At 38.4% G+C, this 22435-nt stretch overlaps 4 protein-coding genes across 6 annotated transcripts; 2 read left to right on the top strand and 2 right to left on the bottom strand.

Moving 5' to 3' along the window:
* On the top strand, window positions 1-4068 carry LOC126630393 (metal-nicotianamine transporter YSL3-like). Its single transcript, XM_050300508.1, has 8 exons — window positions 1-787; window positions 1124-1519; window positions 1626-1798; window positions 2002-2099; window positions 2194-2328; window positions 2415-2604; window positions 2722-2836; window positions 2927-4068. Exons 2-8 carry the CDS (start codon window positions 1144-1146, stop codon window positions 3853-3855), a joined length of 2016 nt encoding a protein of 671 aa, XP_050156465.1. The 5' UTR covers window positions 1-787; window positions 1124-1143; the 3' UTR covers window positions 3856-4068.
* A 2717-nt stretch (window positions 4069-6785) lies between these two features.
* Window positions 6786-8444, top strand: LOC126630394 (cytochrome b5-like). Of its 2 annotated transcripts, none has more exons than XM_050300510.1 (4): window positions 6786-6904; window positions 7313-7405; window positions 7881-7947; window positions 8037-8444. In XM_050300510.1, the coding sequence occupies exons 2-4, from the start codon at window positions 7319-7321 to the stop codon at window positions 8285-8287; spliced, it is 405 nt and encodes a 134-aa protein (XP_050156467.1). In that variant the 5' UTR covers window positions 6786-6904; window positions 7313-7318; the 3' UTR covers window positions 8288-8444. The 2 variants fall into 2 exon arrangements, with proteins under 2 accessions (XP_050156467.1, XP_050156466.1); XM_050300509.1 differs by having other exon boundaries at window positions 6805-6904; window positions 7228-7405.
* Window positions 8445-10657: 2213 nt separating this feature from the next.
* LOC126629710 (rab GTPase-activating protein 22-like) lies at window positions 10658-14803 on the bottom strand. Of its 2 annotated transcripts, none has more exons than XM_050299814.1 (5): window positions 14373-14803; window positions 13222-13357; window positions 13059-13108; window positions 12399-12452; window positions 10658-12256 (listed from the first exon to the last, which is right to left on the bottom strand). In XM_050299814.1, the coding sequence occupies exons 1-5, from the start codon at window positions 14510-14512 to the stop codon at window positions 11032-11034; spliced, it is 1605 nt and encodes a 534-aa protein (XP_050155771.1). In that variant the 5' UTR covers window positions 14513-14803; the 3' UTR covers window positions 10658-11031. The 2 variants fall into 2 exon arrangements, with proteins under 2 accessions (XP_050155771.1, XP_050155770.1); XM_050299813.1 differs by having other exon boundaries at window positions 14124-14801.
* A 4367-nt stretch (window positions 14804-19170) lies between these two features.
* On the bottom strand, window positions 19171-21873 carry LOC126627962 (probable 6-phosphogluconolactonase 2). The gene is made up of 3 exons (XM_050297540.1): window positions 21159-21873; window positions 20036-20171; window positions 19171-19931 (listed from the first exon to the last, which is right to left on the bottom strand). The coding sequence occupies exons 1-3, from the start codon at window positions 21560-21562 to the stop codon at window positions 19467-19469; spliced, it is 1005 nt and encodes a 334-aa protein (XP_050153497.1). The 5' UTR covers window positions 21563-21873; the 3' UTR covers window positions 19171-19466.
* Window positions 21874-22435: the final 562 nt, after the last annotated feature.

Below are 22435 nucleotides of genomic sequence, written 5' to 3' on the forward strand. Positions count from 1 at the left end.
CTCTCTCTCTCCCTCTCCCCTCAATGTCCTCATACAGATAGCATCACCATACATTAGAAAACGATATAATCTCTCTCTCTCTCTCTCTCTCTCTCTCTCTCTCTCTCTCCTCAATGTCCTCATACAGATAACATCACCATATAATCTCTCTCTCTCTCTCTCTCTCTCTCCCCTCAATGTCCTCATACAGATAACATCACCATACATTAGAAAAATATATAATCATTCCATTTGAGAAAAATGAACTAATTTAGATTTGCTCTCATAAGGTGGGTGCCTTTAGCATAAAAAACGTGTGTGGAAATCAGATGCATTTCCATCTATCTCTCTCTCTCTCTCCTCTCTTCCTGTTTGAGTGGGGTGGATCGAAAGTTGATATCATGTACTACAAACGCCTGTTTTGTACTTCAGTGTAGTACATGCAGAGACGACGGCTTTCCCTCGCAGTTTCTGCTTCTGCATTTTCTTATCGAATTATAAATGTCTGCCATGCGGTTGCCACCCCTCAAGCACTCGGCGCAAGCAGCAGCGTGACAGCGGAGTCGTGGGGGCTTTTTCTTTCAGGCTTTTAGTTTTCTCTGTAGCGGCATTTAATTCCATTAAATTCAAGACTGCATTGGGGCTTGCAAGGTTTGATCTTTCTGGTGGGTTCTTGCGCTCTCAATGCAATAAGCAATCTGGAGGATTTCAGATTGCGGATTGAGAAAAGGGTTCGTCTGCGGATACACCATTTGTAAATTTCTGAAATTTCCGGCTCGCGATCGAAGAACAAGAAGAGAAAGTTGAGGTGATAATATCATTGATGGGTTTTTGTGTTCTTTCTGTGTTTGTTTCATTTCAGCTATCAGATTAGTTCTTTAAACTCTCTGTCTGAAATGGCGTTGTGAAAACATGTTTGTATCGTTAAATTCTACAAATTTTTGTTTTTTTTTTGTTCTGTCTGATTTGATGGGTTTTGTGTTCGTTTCATTTCAGTTATCTGATTAGTTCTTTGATGTTTTTGACTAAAAGGTCTTGAGAAAACATGTTCATATCATTAAATTATGTAAATTTACTCTCTCTCTCTCTCTCTCTCTCTCTCTCTCTCTCTCTCTCTCTCTCTCATTTGACTCAATCTGATCAGGAAGGAGGTTTCTAGACCAAATGGGGAACACAAATGGCGAAAACGGAGAGATTGAGACGTTTGAGACAGAGAATGGACATGTGAATGAAGAGAATGGAGGTGAGCCACATGAGGATTTGAACAGAATAGTCCCATGGACAAGGCAAATTACAGTCCGGGGACTCGTAGCCAGCGTAGTTATTGGCGTAATTTACAGTGTTCTAGTGACAAAGTTGAACCTCACCACTGGTTTGGTTCCCAATCTCAATGTTTCGGCTGCACTTCTCGCCTTCGTGTTCATCCGGTCATGGACTAAGCTGCTTCAGAAAGCTGGAGTTGTATCAACTCCCTTCACCAGGCAGGAGAATACAATAATTCAAACTTGTGCAGTTGCATGTTATAGCATTGCTTATGGAGGTCAGAAAAATTTTGCCTTTGTTATTTTTTCCGTGTTGATGATTCGATTCCATAATATTCTTGAAATTTTGAATATGGGGTTTTGCTGAAATACATGGCACTGCAGGTGGTTTTGGTTCGTATCTGTTGGGTCTAAGCCGGTATATTTACGAGCAAGTTGGGGTTGATACTGAGGGGAACACTCCCGGGAGCACCAAGGAACCAGAGCTTGGCTGGATGACTGGTTTTCTATTTGCTACTAGTTTTGTTGGGCTGCTGGCTTTGGTTCCTCTCAGAAAGGTATGTTCTTTCGTCCTATCTAACTTTCGATAAAAGAACAAGGTTTGTATGAGGGAGTGAAAAAGTAAATTGGGTTATGTTTCTGAACTGCGAAATTATTGAGAAATCGATTCAGATTGCTTGTGTGTTTGAATTGATAAAGTTATTGATTCCGCACGGGGTTAGAATATTGTTTGTTCATGCAGTTTGGGTTGTGTTTGCAGATCATGATAATAGACTATAAATTACCATACCCGAGCGGAACTGCTACTGCTGTCCTTATTAATGGGTTTCATACTCCAAAGGGTGACAAGATGGCTAAGTAGGCATCTGTTTCTATGACTTAATCTTCGGTTTAAGATCAAATAGGACTCGAGTTTGAAAGAACTCTTAACATGTTGAGGTTCTTCTTGCAGAAAGCAGGTTCATGGGTTCATGAAATTCTTTTCAGCTAGTTTCTTGTGGGGTTTCTTTCAGTGGTTTTATTCTGGAGGAGAGAAATGCGGATTCGCTCAGTTTCCAACATTTGGATTGACCGCTTGGAGAAATTCGTGTGTGCTCTGCATCTTTCATTGTCCTTCTGTTTATCATGATTGGTCCTTCTCTCGTCGTTGATTGCATAAATTGTATTTTGCAGATTTTACTTCGATTTCAGTATGACTTATATAGGAGCAGGAATGATCTGTTCTCATCTAGTGAACTTATCTTTGCTTCTCGGCGCCATACTCTCTTGGGGAGTAATGTGGCCATTGATAAGGGGTCTTAAGGGAGAGTGGTTTCCTGCAACTTTATCAGAAAGCAGTATGAAGAGTCTAAACGGTTACAAGGTGTGGACTACACATTCAATTCCATTTCTTAACCAGATTCTTACTGATTTTGTCATAGAGATTTTCGAGTTCAAGTATGTAGGCAATTGAGTTACGTGTATCTTCGTTTTGCTGCAGGTTCTCATTTCCATTTCCTTGTTACTAGGAGACGGACTGTACAATTTTCTCAAGATACTGTACTTTACTGGCTCAAGCATCCACAGGAAAATGAACAACAAGAGCCTTAAAACAGGTAATTCACAACTTTGCATGGTTTCTGCTTCGTGTGCGAAAATGAAACATTTGATTTGAGAAATATCATTAAACTATTTCTCTCATGCAGCTTCAAATAACCAGAATGCGACTCTTGATGATCTTCGACGAAATGAAGTCTTCCTAAGGGATAACATTCCGGTTTGGGTTGTGTGCTTAGGGTACACCTTGTTCTCTGTCATCTCCATCATTATCATCCCGCTCATGTTCCCTCAACTGAAATGGTATTATGTTGTCGTAACCTACCTTATTGGACCCTCTCTAAGCTTCTGCAATGCTTATGGGGCGGGTCTAACTGACATGAACATGGCTCATAACTACGGGAAAGTGGCTCTCTTTGTGCTTGCTGCCGTAGCTGGGAAAAACGATGGTGTTGTTGCAGGACTTGTAGCCTGTGGTCTGATCAAATCAATGGTTTCTATCTCCTCCGATCTGATGCACGACTTAAAGACTGGTCATCTCACTCTCACGTCTCCTCGATCAATGCTTTTAAGCCAGGCTATTGGAACGGCCATAGGCTGTGTGGTAGCTCCTCTGACATTCTTTCTCTTCTACAAGGCTTTTAAAGTTGGGGATCCAAACGGTGAATACAAAGCCCCTTACGCCATCATTTACAGAAACATGGCAATTCTCGGCGTTGAAGGCTTCTCTGCTCTGCCCAAACATTGCTTACAGCTGTGTTATGGTTTTTTCTCATTTGCCATAGCAGCTAATCTGCTGAGAGATCTTGCTCCTACGAAAATCGGGAAATGGGTTCCGTTTCCAATGGCAATGGCTGTCCCATTCCTCGTTGGAGCGTACTTTGCGATTGATATGTGCATGGGGAGTTTGGTTGTGTTTGTCTGGCACAAGCTGAAGAAGAACAAGGCAAGTTTAATGATTCCGGCAGTTGCTTCCGGTTTGATATGTGGAGACGGGATGTGGATCCTCCCTTCGTCGATTCTGGCATTGGCCAAGGTTCAACCTCCCATCTGCATGAACTTCTTGGCAACTAAGTAGACCTGGATTTGCGTCGCAGACTCGTAGTTGTGTTCTTCGAGTACAGTTGCAGTAGGTAAAATCTGCAGATGCGGATTCAGCAAAGTATAGGGGAATTAGTGATAATTATCTCAAGTAATACATAAAGTAATGTAGCACGGTAGATGACTAGATGCTGGGGTTTTGTATCCTACTTCTCATATGATGAGCTAATAAAGATGCATCCAAAGAAAACTTGTGCCACATTTTGTCAAATGAAACCTGTGATTTTAACTTTTCTCCGACAATACAGTGTTCTAAACTACTCTAATCTACGGATGGTTTGAATATAGGCGTAAGAGGATCAAAACACTGCCCTGATCAGCTGGCTTGACTCACGTTTGCCATATTGCATCTTTATTTTCCCTTATGGTATGCATCTTCTTCTTCCTTCCCTCCTAAACTACTACGTTTTGTCGAAACATGGTTTTTTCAGCAATGAAATGTTATAACCTACTCGATCAATGGATGAGCGACTCGAACGCGAGCGCAAGGATTGTGACATTGTCCTGATCAATTGACTTAACCCGCTTTTGACATGTTGCTTTGCTTTCCTTTGCCTTTGTGCTGATTAAAAAGATAAGTTTGGAGCAGGTAAAGATGCAGGAGTAAGATTCTCTCCCCTCCTATTACCATCCCCTTCCATTCTCTCTTCTCATACTATTCTTTTTGTCTTATTCTTTATATAAAAAATTCAAAACATGATGTAGACGTGGCGTAATCGCAACCGTTTAAATAAAAGGGAATGGAAAGAGTGAGAGATTAGGAGGGGAGAGAATCTTACTTCGAAGATGCATGGTTTAAGAAGCTCACATCAGATATGATGGGGGAAGTGATCCTCTATATATATATATATATATATATATATATATATATATATATATTCAATTCAACGCCTAGAAGTTGGGGTATGGAAGTAGTAAATGAAGTTGTTTGTGAGGACCTAGGAGAAATTAAGGTAGCTGTGTCAGAGTTGAGAGCAGGACAGACATCCATTTTTGGACCACCACCGATGTGTGTCAATGACAGTGATATAGTTCTTCTGGTGTGAAGAAGTTGCTGCACGCCTAACTTTGGTTCAACTTCAACTTTTCTAGGCAGGCGGTAGGCTGATTTTTCAACCCCTATTGGCATTACTTTGCTTCCACTCGCTATGGAAAGGGACGAGGGCTCGTTTGACATTGCATTTCGAATGACCAAATTCAGTATAAGATAATCGAAAATGTATATGGCACGTCTGGCAAAGCCATTGCAACTTTTTTTTTTTTTTTTTTTTAAAGGTTTATAGCGAAGTGTTGCACTTCTTTACAAAGTACTTTTGAGTGTTTTTCGAGTTTCATAGAAAATTTGTTGTGTTTTTAATAACAGCGCTTGCACTAAAAACGTTTTTCATGTGTCTAGAACTATACTATAAAACCCAAGGAAAAATATAAAACATTTTAATTGGACTAACAATTGGGAGGGTTTTTTTTTTAACCTTTCCTTTCTAGAAAGGACTAGTTGGTGGCTTTTGCCACGATAGTCCACTTTTTTGGGGGCTGGGAAGACTCACATAGTCATTTCAGCCTCTTCTGCCCACCATCATGTGATTCACTAGCGCCAATAATCGAACTCAAAACATGTCGTGTGGAATACGAGTCTGAAAAAGGTTTGAAACGCCCTTATGTTGCATATAGTTGCAGATGGAGTTTCTAGCTCAGTTTCAGAAACACGTCAAGGTGATGTCGATAACCTTATTCGACCACACATGGACAAGACATCACTTCGTGGATCAACATAGACAAGACATTACATTTCTACTTTAGATGCTTGACTGTCGACAATATTGGCCAATAATACACTGTCACGTGCAAGTTAATCTCCACATAGCAATGCAACATTAAACTACAATGCAACCATAGTCAACCGTTTAATGTAATTGTGACGTCGTTGCATGTCTCCCACCTCTATCCTCTTATTTTCGACATCGTCATTCTCTTCCAATATTTCCAATGCTTCCAGTGACATTACCATATCTCATGGTTAAATTTCAACAGTTTACTCGTAAAAAACAATATGCAAGAGAGAATTTCAGTAACCAGACAATAGATTCTCAACTTGAAGCCATAAATTTCACAAACCCCAAAATACGAGTCCAATCAGCCCATATCCGCTTGGATCAAAGATGTAAATAAAGTCAATTTAAGGCCCAGATAGTTGTATCCGACCCCTCCACCCACCATTGTCGTAGCCCAACTTAAGGCCCACACAGTTGTGTCCGACCCTTCAGTTTAGCTCTTGTTTGTTGGGTCTCGGCCCGCCATTAATTTAATTCCCTGAATTTTAATTAAATTAATCAGCGTTTACAAGAAATAGCAAAATTTAGAATTCATCTCCCAATTTGTACTCGAGTTTAGAAATCGTTCCTAAATTAAAATTCCATTAATTTATTTTGCTGAATTCAACAAAACGTGCATTATTGGTCTTAGTCATTACCTTTTTTAAAAAAAAATCTCATATTTAGAAGACGTAACCCACATGTGGGTCCCATGTTTGTTTTTAGTCTTAATATAAAATAAAATAAATGTTATTTTTATCATATATTTGTAATATTATTTATATATCTTTTTAATAGAAATGAGATTCACAGGTGTTGAAAGATCGAACTGTGTTTCTAGCACACTGATAAGTTTTGATTGGAACTTGGATCCCTTCTACCTGAGCCAACTAAACAAAAATTTGAATCCTTAAAATTCAATCAAACAGCTAAAATTATTATAATTTTAAATAAGTTGGCCCAGGTGAAAGGGATCTAGGAGTATCCTTTCCCCCAGGTGGATGTGCCGTTTCGAGTGCGCAGTTGGGAGACATGTTTACCCTTTAAAATTTAAAAAGCCTCTAAATTTATTGATAACAAGTGCGTAATATTCCTAAATTCGAAGGGCATTTTGACAAGGTCTCGTCCATAAATGCCCGCTTCAGCAAATTGACTTTCCACTCTGAGAAAACAAAGCAGCAGAGTCCATCTCGCAAAGCCTTTCTCTCTCGGCGGGTAAGTCCCAATTGTTCATCAATCTTTGCTCTTCAATTCACAATCTCTCTCTTATCAATTTTATTTTAGATTTTGTGCTTAAACCTTCATGGGTTTTAATGGGTATTTCAAAATTCTGTTTTCTGTGATTGGTGGAACCTGTTTTTTATTGAAATTTCGAGGCTTTGGTGCATAACTTTTGTGGGTTTTAATTTAATTGGTATTTCAAATTTTGTTTTCTGGGATTGGTTGAAGCTGTTTTTGTTGAAATTTCGATGCTTTGGTGCATACATTTTTGTGGGCTTTAATTGGTCTATCAGAATTTTGTTTTCTGTGATTGGCAGAAGCTGTTTTTGTCTAAATTTCGAGGATTTGATGGGTGATTTTTAGCGGGTTTTAAAGTTTTCGGTGATTTTTGTATGGTGGCAGTGAAAGATGGCTTCTCATCCAAAAGTTCACGTATTCGAAGAGGTGGTAAAGCACAACAAGAACGAAGATTGCTGGATTATTATTGCTGGGAAGGTCAGATCTTTATCTTGAGTTGGATATTTGATTGTCGTACTGTAAACTTGAGTTCGCAGTTGATGGATTGATTTATCCTTTGTTTGGTTGCTGAGAAAATCTAGGAATATGAGAAAATAACCCTCAAGGACTCAACCCAGAATTTGACTATTATGTTTCTGCATGTCAATGTGCTCCTGTTTGCCACACTCCCACTCCTCAGTCCTCCCGTTGTATCTGTCCCTTGATTTGATTTTGATTTATTCAATCCATTGACTAGAAAAGAGTGAGCGCATAGGGGGAAACCGGAGTGCGAAAATCACTTCCCAGTGTTTTAAGGTCTCATTTGTACAAACATAAAGCAACTAATTTCTCGGTCGATGATTGTATGGAGTTTAGATCACATACTTGAAACAGAATCTGCTAGCTGCACCAAAAAAATTGATGGTTAGAAGAATAGGCTGATTTATCGATGGTTTGGAATATCAATTTTCAGGTGTATGATGTGACGCCATTCATGGATGATCATCCCGGAGGCGGTGAAGTTCTGCTAGCTGCAATTGGTAAGGCCTTCGATTACTTCGTATATCCTTTTATTTTCAACCTTCAAGCCAGTAGGGTTTATGAGACTAATTTTGTTTGAAAACTGTAGGGAAAGATGCAACAAATGATTTCGAAGATATTGGTCACAGTGATTCAGCCAAGGATATGATGGAGAAGTACTACATTGGTGAGATTGATCCATCAAATATCCCATTGAAACGGATTTCCATCCCGGCACAAGGGGGTCGAAAGAATCCTGCCAAGTCATCCGATTTCGTGATCAAGATTTTACAGTTTCTGGTTCCCCTTTTAATCTTGGGGTTGGCCTTTGCTGTCCGTAACTATACCAAGAAAGAGTAGAGTACCTAGTTGAATAGTTGAAATTTACAATTGCTCGTTTCAGTTATGTCGTTCTTGCTTTACGCCATTGTTCATCCGAGTATCAGTCGGTTTCTAGCGTCTGTTTGACAGATTGTACAATGGTTGATTTAAAATTAAAGGATTGTTCTTGTTGTTATTTCCATATGAATTCCTCATCCGTTATTTGTTGCTGTTGTGAGAAAGGCAATTGTTGTGTGTTGCATTTGAAACCTGTGCTGTGCTGGTTTTGGTTTTGACATTTCACCTTTTCTGCGGATGCGTTTTATCATGTGGTCCTGGACCCTCGTACATCAGGGTAGAATTATCTCCATCTTTGACCAAAGTACATTTAGCCAGCCTCCTCAACTGTGAACGGTGTTTGACACTGTCCTTCGAACGTTCAATGACCTCCATCTTTCATTAAATCCATCACCTGCAATGCACATAATAGGCCTGGCAATACGGGTCATGTTTGTTATGTTCATGTCGGTTTTTTGTCATATTTATTATCATAACGGGTCGTGTCAAAACTATTATCTTACTAGGTTTTTAACAGGTGACCCGATAACGATCCGATTTGTTAATGGGACGTGTTGTTTGGTGTCGGATAATGGATCATTCAAGAAATTGTCATGTCTAATGTCTAGATTTGACAAACGATATCCTTATTGGGTTTTTAACTCGTGACCTAATAATGACCTATCTCATTAAAGAATTTTTAATAGGTGACCCGATACTGACCCGGCTCGTTAACATGTTGATCTAAAACCTGTTATTTTCATGTCATTCATGTTGAGTGAAGCAAAAAATTATCAAACCTAACACATAGCTATCTTTTAAGGTACATAATAATAAATACTTGAAGTCAACAAAATAATAATAAATACTTGAAATTCCAGAAATACATCGATGACTTGTAAGTTGTAATTAAACTTATGCTTGATAGAAACATATAGAGTTGACGAATAAGGTGCGCTCATTAAAAATTTAAAAATTCACAGACGAAAAAATGGCAAAAAGTAAAGTATGCAGTTCCCTTCTACATCTTGCATCTATAATATTTTTGCCTTAGTGGATCTCCCTCTCATTTAATAAAAGTCCGAAATCTTGGTTTCCTAATTGGTGAAATACTAAGCCATCCGAATTGTTTTTTACTAATATTCAAGAAAAATAGTGTTTTAAAAGAATTCATAGACTTAGAGGAACTCTTACGTTATGAGTCATGAAGAATAATAATATTTTCTTCATTCAAGATAGTTTCATTAAAAAAAAAAAAAAAAAAAGACACTACATGAAGGCTGGTCACAAGTGTGGACGACTAAGAACTTTCCTGTTCGTAAGGGGCGGTTGTATATCTATAAATATTGGACTTTCGAGTTTGTGTTGTTTTTCTTGACGAGCTTTGATATATAACTTGCCCCTAATTGATTTTATTTATTTATTATGTTTATGTATTAGTATTTTTTTTTTGGGTCAAATATAGTAATATTAATTTTATCAAGTAACTACCCACATAGTGGGTGCTTTGTTTGAAATTTTCAAAATGATCTAGTTTTACTAACCATTGTTAATTATATTGTTTTCTTCTGGAATTTTTAATTAGGGAGGGTCATTTTTTTAGAAAATGAGAAGGGGACAGGGAGAGAGAGAGAGAGTGGGGGAAGTGGGACGTTTTTGTTTTTGGTTTTTTATTTATTTTAATATTGAAGGTATTTTAACATCATATGTAGATGAGACTTCAATAAAAAAAAACATTAAATTTTGAACCTGTGAAATTACATTATTGCCCATCATTTTTTTTGTGTGTGATAGAAGACTAAGTAGTCTTTTCATCCTCTTTTGGTTGACAGAGAGTTTCATTAATTAATAAAGATAGATTTAGAGCTCGTTTGGATGTGCTTTTAAAATGACTAAAAACGCTTTTGGTGAAAATACTTTTAGAACTAATCCTTAGTAAAAATGCAAGTAAATTTTGAAAAAACACTTAAAGTGCTTCCTGAAAGAAGCACATAACTAGCGCTTCTTGCAGAAAGCATTTCAAGTGCTTTTAAAATCCAAAATATTTTATCTAAAAGCGTTTTCAGTTATTTTAAAAGCACATTCATGTCCTGACTTTCAATGATACGACTTTCCTGTGACGTCTAAATATTGGACTTTTGGTTTTGCGTTATTTTTTTGGTGACGTTTTATACATAATTCAGTGTTTGGTATGACATTCCTACCGACCGAATCCATTCTTTAAGGGATCGAAACTCGACGAAACTGGAGCAATTCAAAGGCTCGTATTACACTAAAGGGTCGAAAATAGCCCCAACTAGATAATAATTTACACATCCAACCACCAAAGGAACACTGAACTGCAAGGGCCTATATAGGAGAATGGTATTATTTCTAATTGGACAATTTGGGAACACATGAAAATGTGCTCCTCATCCAGTATGGGAGTATGGTTACATTAACGGATAAATGGTAAATGCTAATACAGGAGTTTTACCTGCAAATCGTGGAATCGCGCGGTAAAAACAGAGCAGAATACAATGCAGGTAAATCTGAATAGTTAATCGTTCGAAAGTTTTGACACCGCCACTTTTAAGCAAGCTTGAAGATAGATAGTCTGGTCGGAGTGAGCTCCCGAAGTGCTTATGTTGTGAAAGAGGAAAGAAGGAACGAGGAATTTGGATGCTCCGAATAACAGGATGCCGAGAATGAACCATAAGAACGAACTATGCTACCGAAATATGCAGTCATGAGAAAGATGTCTCTATCTTGTCATGGAGGTTTACTACCAGGTCATGTGCATCGTCCAGGAGCTTCCATATATCGAGTTGCCCCGAGATGCTATTGCACTCCCGGATAATCTCATCCATGCTGCTATACTTCTCGATTATCAGCTTCCTCTTCTGCAATACAGAAGCTGCGATGGCGAAGAGTAACAGATCGTCTGTTGGTGGGGCTCGTTGCCTTATCCTGCTCCATGCAGATTTTCCGATACCTGCCCTTATGGCTGCTTGATCGGCCCACATTACCTCCCATAGGCATACTGTCTGTTCGAACGTCAACTCCCTCCTAAATAGCACAACCACCATCCTATAAACGAAAAAGCAATCCTCCGCCTGGAGCTTCTCCAAGTGCCTGTATAGATGGGAGTCCTTGCATTTGATAATTTTAGAAACGATACTCAACTGCCTTCGGATCCCTACCTCGTCAAGCCTAAAATTATGTCGAGCCTTCTTCATGAAACCGACAAAACACCAGAAAGCCTCGTGATCCTCTGTTATTACAGCAGCTATAGGAGAAAGCAGGTCACTCATGCCCTGGCAGTAACCAATTTCGGGGTCATAGAGTGCATATGCTTCAAGAATAGCAACTAGTCTAGCAGCATGGAAAATTCTGCAAGGCTCCAAGTGACTGTAATCTTTCAACCCAACAGCCTCAGCAGTACGTGATGCCCTATCCTGTGACACTTCAGCTTGAGATGGGGCGTGCGGAATCCAATCTGAATTAGTCCGTACCGCATCAAGGCGTATGATCCGCTGCCAGGTGGCAAAATCCTCAATGTTTAGATTTGATTGGACCTCTGTCCTCAAGGGAGAAGATTCATCCTTGGAAGTCACGTCATGATCATTTTCTTCCCTCCCTTCACATGAGGGGAAAGCATGAATCACCTCAGGTTCTTCAGAGGAATCCGAGTCAGACGAGTCAGAGTTTACTGCTTTGGAATCAGCATTTGTGTTTTCTCTTGAACCATCATCATCTCCATCCAACAATGTACTGGAAGGGTCATCTGAGTATTCAACATCTGGTATCTTATCTTCACTAGAAAGGGATTCCCTGGCGCTAACCACATCCTCAGAGCTGGGAGAACCTGTATCATGGGTGAATCTACTACCGTCCCCATTCAACTTAGAGCTATCATTTTCGCGCTTTATGAGTCGGCGGCACTGTCTGCGGAGTTTCTCATATTCCTTTCTGCAACCAAATATTCGAACAATGTACCATAAAGTTAGCAAAGCCAATGGATAATAAAAAATATTACTCAAACTGGAAAAAGCTTCAATCAACTTATGCAATATGAAGCTACAAAAGAACTAGATGAACTTGGCACTATTACCTTTTCTGAGATCGTACTATCTCCCTTTCTTCTTTTGAACTGTTTAATTCATAGCTGTTGAGAGTCGAGACAGAAATCCAGTCAACATATGTAAGTATGGTTTCGCACTTCCCGAAAACAACACAACATTTTAATGTATATGCAGAACAGGAATCAGTACGATGGTCATATATGAATATGATAATGGCATTAAAGACATAATCACAGGAATAATTTAAGTTTTGACCAAGGTATACTTGCAGATTTTATTTCCAAAACTCATGCCATCAATTCAGAAGGAATCGCATTACTCATATTACGTGGAGGAAAAAAAAAAGAACACTTTTCTGAAACTTTAACTCCACATTGATTATGCAGCGAATAGTTCAAAAGCAGAAATGTCAGGTCTAAAGCCTAAAATGAACTTCTCTGAAGCCATAACCAGACCTAAATAAAAGCTCATATATCTAGCAGTCAGTATGTTTGACTTGGACCTAATGACATGTCTAAAAGCAATGATCCAGACTAATAGGAGAGAAAGAGCATACAATCCTCTGCCAGGAATGATACACCAAAACACCTGATGTTGGAAGCACATAACAAGTTCTATCTCGGAGATGCAAGGTATTAATGTAGCAATGTTTCAGTTAAAAACTTAAAAGAGGTGTTGAGCATGCTTACACTCCAAGGAGAAATGGCCAAACTTCTGCTCTAATACTTGGATCAACACCCTGCATTCACGAAATTTTAAGATGAATAATGTCAATGATGGAAGTTGGAACCATGAATAGATGTTACGGCATTTTGATAGCAAATATATAACACAAAAGTGACAGAAACTCACTCCACTGCGAACTTTCTTCACCAACTTAACTCCACCATCGCGAAGCTTTCCATCTGGTGTAAAGAAAAGCCTCCATTGCTGAGCTGAAAGGGCATGTTTTCTTTTCCTGCGGGACCAAGGTGACTTAAGACGAACGCTGAAAATAAAACAATAAGCGCAATTAGTAATGGTACGATTAAGGAAGCATCAGCTATACGAAAAATATCAATGTATGAATGAATGAAAATGTCAGGCCAATAAAAACATATAAAAGAAAGGGTCTGGCAGTAAACGAAAACCAAATTAGACCGCTTCAAAAGTGTGGATATTCTGCATAAGCATGCACTCGAAGGGCCAAGTCAAAGCAAATTTTCAACAAGGATTAAAGTTAAACTGCAGATAAATGCAATAGCTTTGCAGCTTAATTAATTGACTTTGAATATCCAAAACATTTCAATCCATCCATCTGTTGAGAAGATTAGTAAAAGCTAACATCGATTCGGGTTTATCAATCTTTGACTTATTAAACCACAGCATTATTGCTCAATGGCAGCTTAATATACAAAATTCAAACACTTATAATATTAAAACATAAAAATCCTAACTTTGCTAGAACCACGAAACAAAAACAACACAAATCTTCCAGAAGCAAATCGATGCGCAAAAGAAACAACCAATGCGGCTTGCCCAATCCATCGAACCCACAATTTTTTAAGCAACTGAAAGAGTAACAATTTCCAAGGAGGACCAAAATGCGAATGAAGAAGGTGACCCGAAAGAAGGGATCCAAGCGAAAACGCCATTAAAACAGTGGAACTGAGCTAAAATTGGTACTAAAAACATGAACTTGAAGCTTCCCGAGATCGGGATCTAAGAGCGGAAATTACTGAAAACAAAAGCTTTAGAGAGAGAGAGAGACTCACCGATCAGAGGAAGAACAATGAGCTGGTGAGGAAGAGGACACGATTAACAGAACCGAACGCAAATAAATCCACGAAGACGACGACGACGACGACAGCGAAGACGAAGAATGAGATGAATTCGAGCTCGAAGGCGACGAGGAAGTCTGAGTTCGTCGTAGAGCTCTCATTTATCAGTGAATTTTTGTTCAAGGGTTTGCGTTTTTCAAGAAATTTCAGAGCTTTTCTGATAAATTTCAAAGCTTTGTTTACCTAGTGGCAGTGCTGAACACGGCCACGACCACCGCGAGCCCAGCCAAGGCCGTGACGCCGACGGCAACGTACGACGGTGCCGCCGACCATAACCCGCCTCCGCCGGAGATGAAGGCGTTCCCGGAACCGGAGGGGATCATGTGAGTAGGGTTGTAAATGACAGAAATGCCCTTGTGATCTGCTGCATCCGCTGCTTCTGGTGGGAGAGCAAGAGCAGGAGGAGGTTGGGATTAATTGGGAATTAAAATTTAATAATTTTACTCCCAATTGAAGAACCGCAAGAGTGAATGAATGAAAGAATGAATGAATTGAATGGCAAAGGCAACTGCTTTGATTTGGTTTTTTGCTTTGTTTGTTTTACTTTGAAAGTCTTCTTCTTTGTCTCTCTCTCTCTCTCTCTCTCACTAGTGACTGAGTCTGTCTCTCTCTAGAATCTAGAGGGTAGGAAGAGTAGACCCCATTTTTATAAAGAGTGTGAAAGAGAGTCAAGTGGAAGAGTTGAGAAAAAAAACAAAGAGTGAAAACATAAGATCAAATCTGGATTGATTGTGCCTGGTTTCTTTGTAGTCTTTATTATTGATTAAAATATGTTAGTTTACGACAACAAAAGGTTGGAAGGGTTAAGTTTATTAACACGTGTTCATTAATTATAAAAATCAAAGAGACCACACACAAAATGAATACAAAATTTTTTATCGAAAGTCGTAACCACAATCCCTAATTCCATTAGCCTACTAATTCTAGGTCAAGCATTTCCTAATTTTATTGTTTAACTAGGGTATTGTATACTATTATCAAGCTTTTATGTTTGTTGAATGTATTATGTTTCTTGTCACTTTATTATATTCAGGGATTATATGACTAATCAACCAAATCATGTGAGATGGGCAATTAGTCAATCAATTAGATGCATGATATTACTTCTTTCCTAATTAAGAGTAAATGAATGATTTATGCACTTTGATTTTCTTCTTCTTTAGTTAATTTAATTTAACGTCCAGATAAAATAAAATAGTGTAAAAAAAGAAAATGAGCGCAGATGTTGTTTTCTTAGTTAATTGTTTCTTTGAACCACTTCTTGAATAACTAAATGCGTTTGTTTGACCAAAATACGCTTACGCATAATGATATACAATTATCTCCTATTAGTTGGCAAGTTCACCAAACTCCAATGTCATTTCTCATTGAGTGCTTGCTTCTTACCTCATTTTCGGATTTGGATTCCATTCAGATTCAAATTGTGGGGATTCTAAGGATGTTTGCATTCTAGTCGTTTATTATACATTATGTAGCCATAAATCATTTTAAATTTTTTTTATTTAAAATTAAACACAAATAATGCTAACAAAAACTTACCGTACGATGTACAATAAACAATCATGATGTGAAAATTCTAAGATTTCCACAAAGAGAATCCATAGAGGACCCTCCTCTTCCTCCTCTTCCTCAGCAATCAGCATGCTTAACTTATTTAAATTACTTTCATGCTAAAATAAATAATTAATTAACATTGTGAGAGGTTATAATACTTCAAAGTTGTAAAAACTCGCTATTAAAATCCTTAGCTCCAATTAGACCGATGAATCATTATTGAATTGGACCTAAGAACTTTAACTGGTAGGGTATTGAGTACTGTATTTTTCGATAACTTCAGCACGATTGTTTTTTACCTTAAACATATTTAAAAAGGGTCTAATCCAGTTTGACTGGGTTGATTAGGCATGACTAATTTCTTAAAGTAACGATAAAGGCATAGTGGTGTGACACTTTACTTAATTAATCATCATGTTAGGCACATTTAGATAGTGAGGGCGCTCAAAATCTTGAGAGATTTATCAGTATAATCAACACATGAGATGATACATCACGTGTTATTATACAAATGGTGAGATATATGTGTTAAAAAGTTAATAACTTAAAAAATAAAAATTTTCACCACTTACATAAAAACGCATAATGTACTACTTGTATTCCCGTTATAATAAAAAATTTCTCCAAAATCTGCCCAACTAATTTTGTTGTTTGTGCAAACTTTGGCAAATTGTTAACTAACAAGAAAAGTGACTTAACAAGAAAAGTGAATATCAACACGCATAGTCAACAAAATCGGGCCAAGTGCTTTTGACTCGGCAAAAGAAGGCTGTATTTTTGTTCACCGTCTTAAAATGGTGTTAATGTTCACAATATTATTTATTTGATGAATTTAAATTTGAGAATTTTATGTATTTACTATACAGATTTTAAAATTTTAACTTATCTAACAGTGATAAATAAAATAGTAAGCATCATCGTCATCATCACTACGGGTGACGAACAAAAATATTCTCGTAAAAGAAAAGAAAATATCTTCTTTTTCTCCTTTTACTATCCTTTATATTGTTATTGTTATTTTTCTTTTTCTGTTCTTCCTACAATAGCTCTTTTTCTACTTTTTTATGTGATCATATACAAGTTACATAAAAAAAAAACAGATGCAAAATGATGATCTTACGCAGGGGGTCAGGGCCCTTTGTTTTATGGCTTACACTTTGAACTCTTTTTCTATCACCTATCACTATCGTGAAAGAGATCGTAAACCATTTTGTTCGAGACGCGAAGCTTGGAAAACATTTTAATTGGAATCGACATGTAACGTGAAGAGAAAGATATAACGTGAAATGTAAAGAAATATCCGATTAACAAGAAAAACCCTTCAAAGTGCGGCCATGGGACTAGGCCTGGCATTTTGGACCCAACTCGTTAATCCGATCCGACCCAACCCATTAATATTTGTATTTGGATGGATGGTTAACGGGTTGGGTCGTTAACGGGTGAATCCGTTAACAACCCGTTAAATAACGGGTCACTTTGGGTCAACCCGTTAACACCCGTTAGTTGAGGATATTTTAGTAATTTTAGTAAAGTCTTAATGACAAAAAATAAACTTTATGCAAAAAATAAAAATAATAATAATTGTTAACAGGTGTTAACGGGTGAAACGGATGACCCGTTAGTTTAACGGGTCGGGTTCGGGTGATCCGTTAACTTAACAGCTTGGGTTCGGATGACCCGTTAACTTAACGGGTTGGGTTCAACCCGACCTAAACCCAATAAACCCGACCCGTTTACAAGTCTACATGGGACAACCAGTTCATGCCTGCTGATGTAGAAGAATATGTAGGTTCCATCAATCTACTGTTTCTTAAAGCATGTATCATATAGGGTTGCACAGTCTTATTAAAAGTCGTACCTACATACAAATATATGGTATCCAAATATAATGAATTGTTTTTTAATAAGAGCGACTGACCATCCAGTCAGTCAAACTTTCTGCGAAGCTTTTCTCCTCCTTCAGAACTTATTCAACAACTAATATACATTATCACAATGGTTTTATACTTGAAAGTGTGCTCTTCTTGGTTTGGAGGATCAATGAACTTGTTTTGTGCTTGGTAGATCCCAACACCTACACCAAAGCCAAGGAGAGAAAACTAGTTATTTTAGACAACCGTTTGTTCTCAACCACACATGAAAATGAGGCTCATTTAGCCATGTTAACATGAACATGAACATGAGCAAAAGCTCTGTTTCTGGTTTAATAACATATAGTAGTTATCTTCTTGGAGATGATGAGTTTTGGCGCAACCGAAATGTTATTTTATAAAATATAATAGTTATTTTCTTGGAAAGGACGAGTCTTGGCGCAATTGAAATATTATTTCTTTAATTGTAACCGAAAGGTCATCGGTTCGAGTTGTGAAAATAACATCTTTGCAAAATAAAAATAACATTACGTACGATAAACATTTTTCCCTCGGCTTTGCAAAGAAAGAAGCATTGTTGGCTTGGGTCATCCTTTAGTTATCTTCTTGGGCGAATTGCATCTCTCTATTCCATTGCTTGAAAATTTTGATTGGGAGTAAATAAAGACGAAATCTTTGAGGACTTGAATGCAAAGTTCAGAAACCCAAGTCAGTTTTTGGTTGGACGGAAATGGAAAGATACAAAGGTTTACACCTTCATCGAACTTATTAATGACGTCACTCATATGAACGAACATCATAGAATGTACGTACTTGATTAAACTAAACTAAATTAAGCAAGTGGATGATTGTCCGCAAGGAGTACAGATCTTCTCTGGATCTAAAAAAAGGAAGCCCAATGATCAAATGATCCGAACTGTTGAAATTTGATCCAACGGTTACAATTATTATAACTTTTAGAAGAACCGTCTATTTGTAACCGTTAGATCAAATTTAAACGACCCGAAACATTTAATCCTTAGTCTTCATTTTTTAAGATCCGGAGAGGATCTGTACTCTCTACAAGGACAAGGAGGGAGGGTGCTCCTTCCTAGTCATGTGCTCAAACTCAGGCATTGGTTTCATAAATTTCTATAGATTTGCTTAAACAAGTAAATAACCCGCTGATACTTTCATTGATAAGAGCACTTTCAAGTTTCACCTAACTAAGGCAATAATTGTCCGTTAATTGGGTAAAGACAATTAATAAAACAATTTTTACCTTAATGGATAGTAATTGTTCGAGTGCATCTCTATCCATGTCTACTCCGTAAATGAATTGTCCGGGCAATTGGCATTAAAAATAATATTAGCTTCATTTCGGATAAGATTTTTAACTAATTTTGTCACATCACGTGTTATTATCCGAAATTACAATCCGTGCTATTCTCTGCTTCCTTCCATTGTAGCCCAACTGATTGGGCTTGGGGTGGAGAGGATTTTGCGGGTTTTGGGGATTCAAACACCCAACTGCCTTGATTCTTTAGATTTAGGAAAACTTTCATGCAACCGCAACCGGAATAAAAGCGTTATAGCTCATTTTCATGAGAGAAATTTTAATAGGATTGTTTGATTATTCGACCATGCATCCGCTTGAGGCGAAACAAAGAACACAACCGTTTGTAATTTATTGAAATATGGTTGTTGTCTTATTCATTTCGCCTCAAGCAACCCGCAAAGAAGGTTGTGTAAGCAGTGAATCACAGTGATTCCTGCCCAAATTATAGAACACAAACAGGTTAACATCGACATGTATGTAGTAAAAACATCGGATGCAAGTGCAACGAATTGCAAAGCCATCGACATTCTGCTCCTACAGCTTGGACGCTGCACCCTGGTCTAAAAACCAAGTTAACTCGTCTTCGGCTGCAAGCGACTGAACAGGCAAAGTATCAGGATGCTGACTATTTCCTAGCGCTCTCTGCACGGCATCAGCTTTATCGTCACCTGTCACCACCATTGCATTATACGCAGCGGAGTTGATCACCGGGAAGGTAAATGTAATCCTCTCTGGAGGTGGTTTTGGCGAGTCCGTAATGTGAGTCACCCATTTCGTCTTCTCGTTGCAAAGCGAATGGCCAGGGAATAGAGAAGCAAGATGTCCATCTGGCCCCATACCTAGAAGCATGAGATCGAACTTTGGAAATCCAGTAGCTTTTGAAGTGGCAATCACATTGCGCTCAACCAAATGTTTAAGACAGGTTTCGTAATCCTCAGCTGCTCCCTCGGCTGAAAGTGTGTCGTTAATGGCGTAAACCTGGCCAGGAGGAATCGGTACCTACCAAAATTCAAAATCCAAAATCCAAAATCATGGCTCTGACACGCAACATAGCAATTTAGTGCTTGAACACAACAATCAGAAGAACGCATACAAAATTGTACCTTGCAGAGTAAACCTTCAAGAGCAAGTTTATAGTTACTGTCGGCGTGATCTCTTTTCACCACTCTCTCATCCACCCAGAACACATGCCATTTCTCCCATTCCACCATATACATATACGGCTCTTCCGCTAATTTCCTGTAAATCCAAACATACAAAATACCCACAAACATAAAAAAGGAGTGAACAAAACAATCAAACATGCTATCGGACAACCAAAAACGCTTATAAACAGGCAGAAAAAACTAAAAGCACTTACTTTTCGAGCAAGCACTTGAATTAACAAAAAATTCTGCACGTTTATGATAGCAGAAGTGCTTAATTGGAACATACAGCAGGCGCAAAAGCACGTACTGTTGTGCGGAAGCGTCAAATATGAAACCAATAAGCTACAACGGCAAAATATGATAACATAAATAATCCAAATGACACAAGGATTTATACTGGTTCGGCGTAAGCCTACGTCCAATTCCGAAACGGCGAGGAAATTCCACTAATATCAAAAGGAGATTACAAATAGAGTTTTAACTTTCAAACCCAAATCCCACATACATCCAATGGTAAGGCTCTCATCTGATGCCGCTCCCCCACCTCTCCCACATTCGGCTGCAACCTTTTATCCATACAAAAGCATTCAATAAAAAATCCAAAGTTCCTTTACAAACATCATCATGACCTTCATTTTTCTTTTCAACAAACATCATCATTGTGTCTTTACTCATGATGATGTCCACCAAACTTTTCTTTGTTTAGTTTACTAGCCGAAAGTGAATGCCAAGTTGGCCACTAATTTGGTCACTATGCAACACGTACTTTTCGAGTAAGCACGTGAATTAATAAATATTTCTACATGTATATGATAAAATCACTCCTGAGTTCTAACGTAAGTGTTTACAACAAAAGCACGTACTTTTCCAGAAAGCATTTGAATTAACAAAAAAATTGTGCATGTTTATGGTAAAATCACTCCTATCAGAAGTGCTGACAACAAAAGCAGGCCCAACAGCACATACTTTACGAGCAAACATTTCTACATGTTCATGATAAAAGCTTATACATAAGCAGAAACAAAGCAATCCGAAATTATTAAAAAGGAGAAACGCTTGAGGATGGTTTGTTTCTGACCTGAGCGTGTAAATGAGAGAGCCGCCGGACAAAACGACGGTGAAGGCTCCCCTCTCCTTCTCAAACTTGGCCGAGAGGTCGGCAGTGTACTTCGCCAGACGCACCGCCACTTCCTCCTCCGTCTGAAACTTCTCCACCTTCTTCTGACACTGACCCGCCATATCTGCTGACGCCGATGATGCGGAAACTGGGTTCTTGAAATTCGAGCGAACGGGTTTAATCGAGAGGGATAGAGATATTGGTGACGATCGGAGTGAGATTCCCGGCGCGCGAGATGTACGCAATGAGGAGAGAGTCGTGCGGAGTGAGAGGGAAAGACGGGTCGGGGAGCATATGGAGGCCATGCGCACTGCGCACCCGGGCTTACTGGCTGAGAAAATGGCAGACCGGGCACCGACAGTCATACGGTGAGTGAAGAAGTAACGGTAGGGCGTGCGGTAGGCGGGAATTTGTCGGTAACTGTTAACTGAATTCGGCGTAAACCGAATGAACTCGTGGGTATAAGTTAGGGCCCGTTGGATACTTTTCGTAGGAAGTACTTCATTTAGAAAATGCTTTTGTTGGAATCACTTTTTCTTTTTAAAGGATGCCGAAAATATGCTCCTACATTAATCGATCCGGGCGGCGTGAGAAGCTTGTAATTCAGTTGTTAATGCGTTTATAGGATTTTCATGATGTTTCGAAGTATGAGATCTTTTGAGTTTTTTAATTATTAAATTTTTGTTAACAACTATGAAAATTAAGATTAAACGGTTAAGATATTCGTAATACTCTATAGTTCGGAGCACATTGAAATTTTGTATGTTTGTTCATGCATGGAGTTTGATTTTTCCACACTCTATCGCTTAAAAAGAAGAAATATGATACGATATACGTGAATATGAGTTAGTGTTATTTGAAGTTGTTTTTGTAAGAAACTCTTAAACTTCTATACATTTTAGAACGATTTTTTATTATAAGCATGTTGAATATGACACACGTTGACCTAAAAAGCCTTTTTTAGTTCCAAAAACACTTTCTATCAAACAACGTTAAAAGCACACTCCTAAACTAAATCAAACTTACCTTCATCGACCAAACTAGGTCAAAAACTACGAGCTAGTGGCCCAGTGGTAAAAGACAAATTGCGAGGCTTCCTTCAAACTAAAAACTGGAGGTCTCGGGTGCAAAACCCGTTGTTGGTGTGGAAGCCAAACTTGCAGTCAGGGGAGGTTGAAATGCTTTAGTGAGTCTTTTCGACCGCGGAAGAGGTGGATAACCATGACTTGCCACCAGTT

This window comes from Malus sylvestris, chromosome 7 (genome assembly GCF_916048215.2).
Source record: "Malus sylvestris chromosome 7, drMalSylv7.2, whole genome shotgun sequence".
Lineage (NCBI taxonomy): Eukaryota > Viridiplantae > Streptophyta > Magnoliopsida > Rosales > Rosaceae > Malus > Malus sylvestris.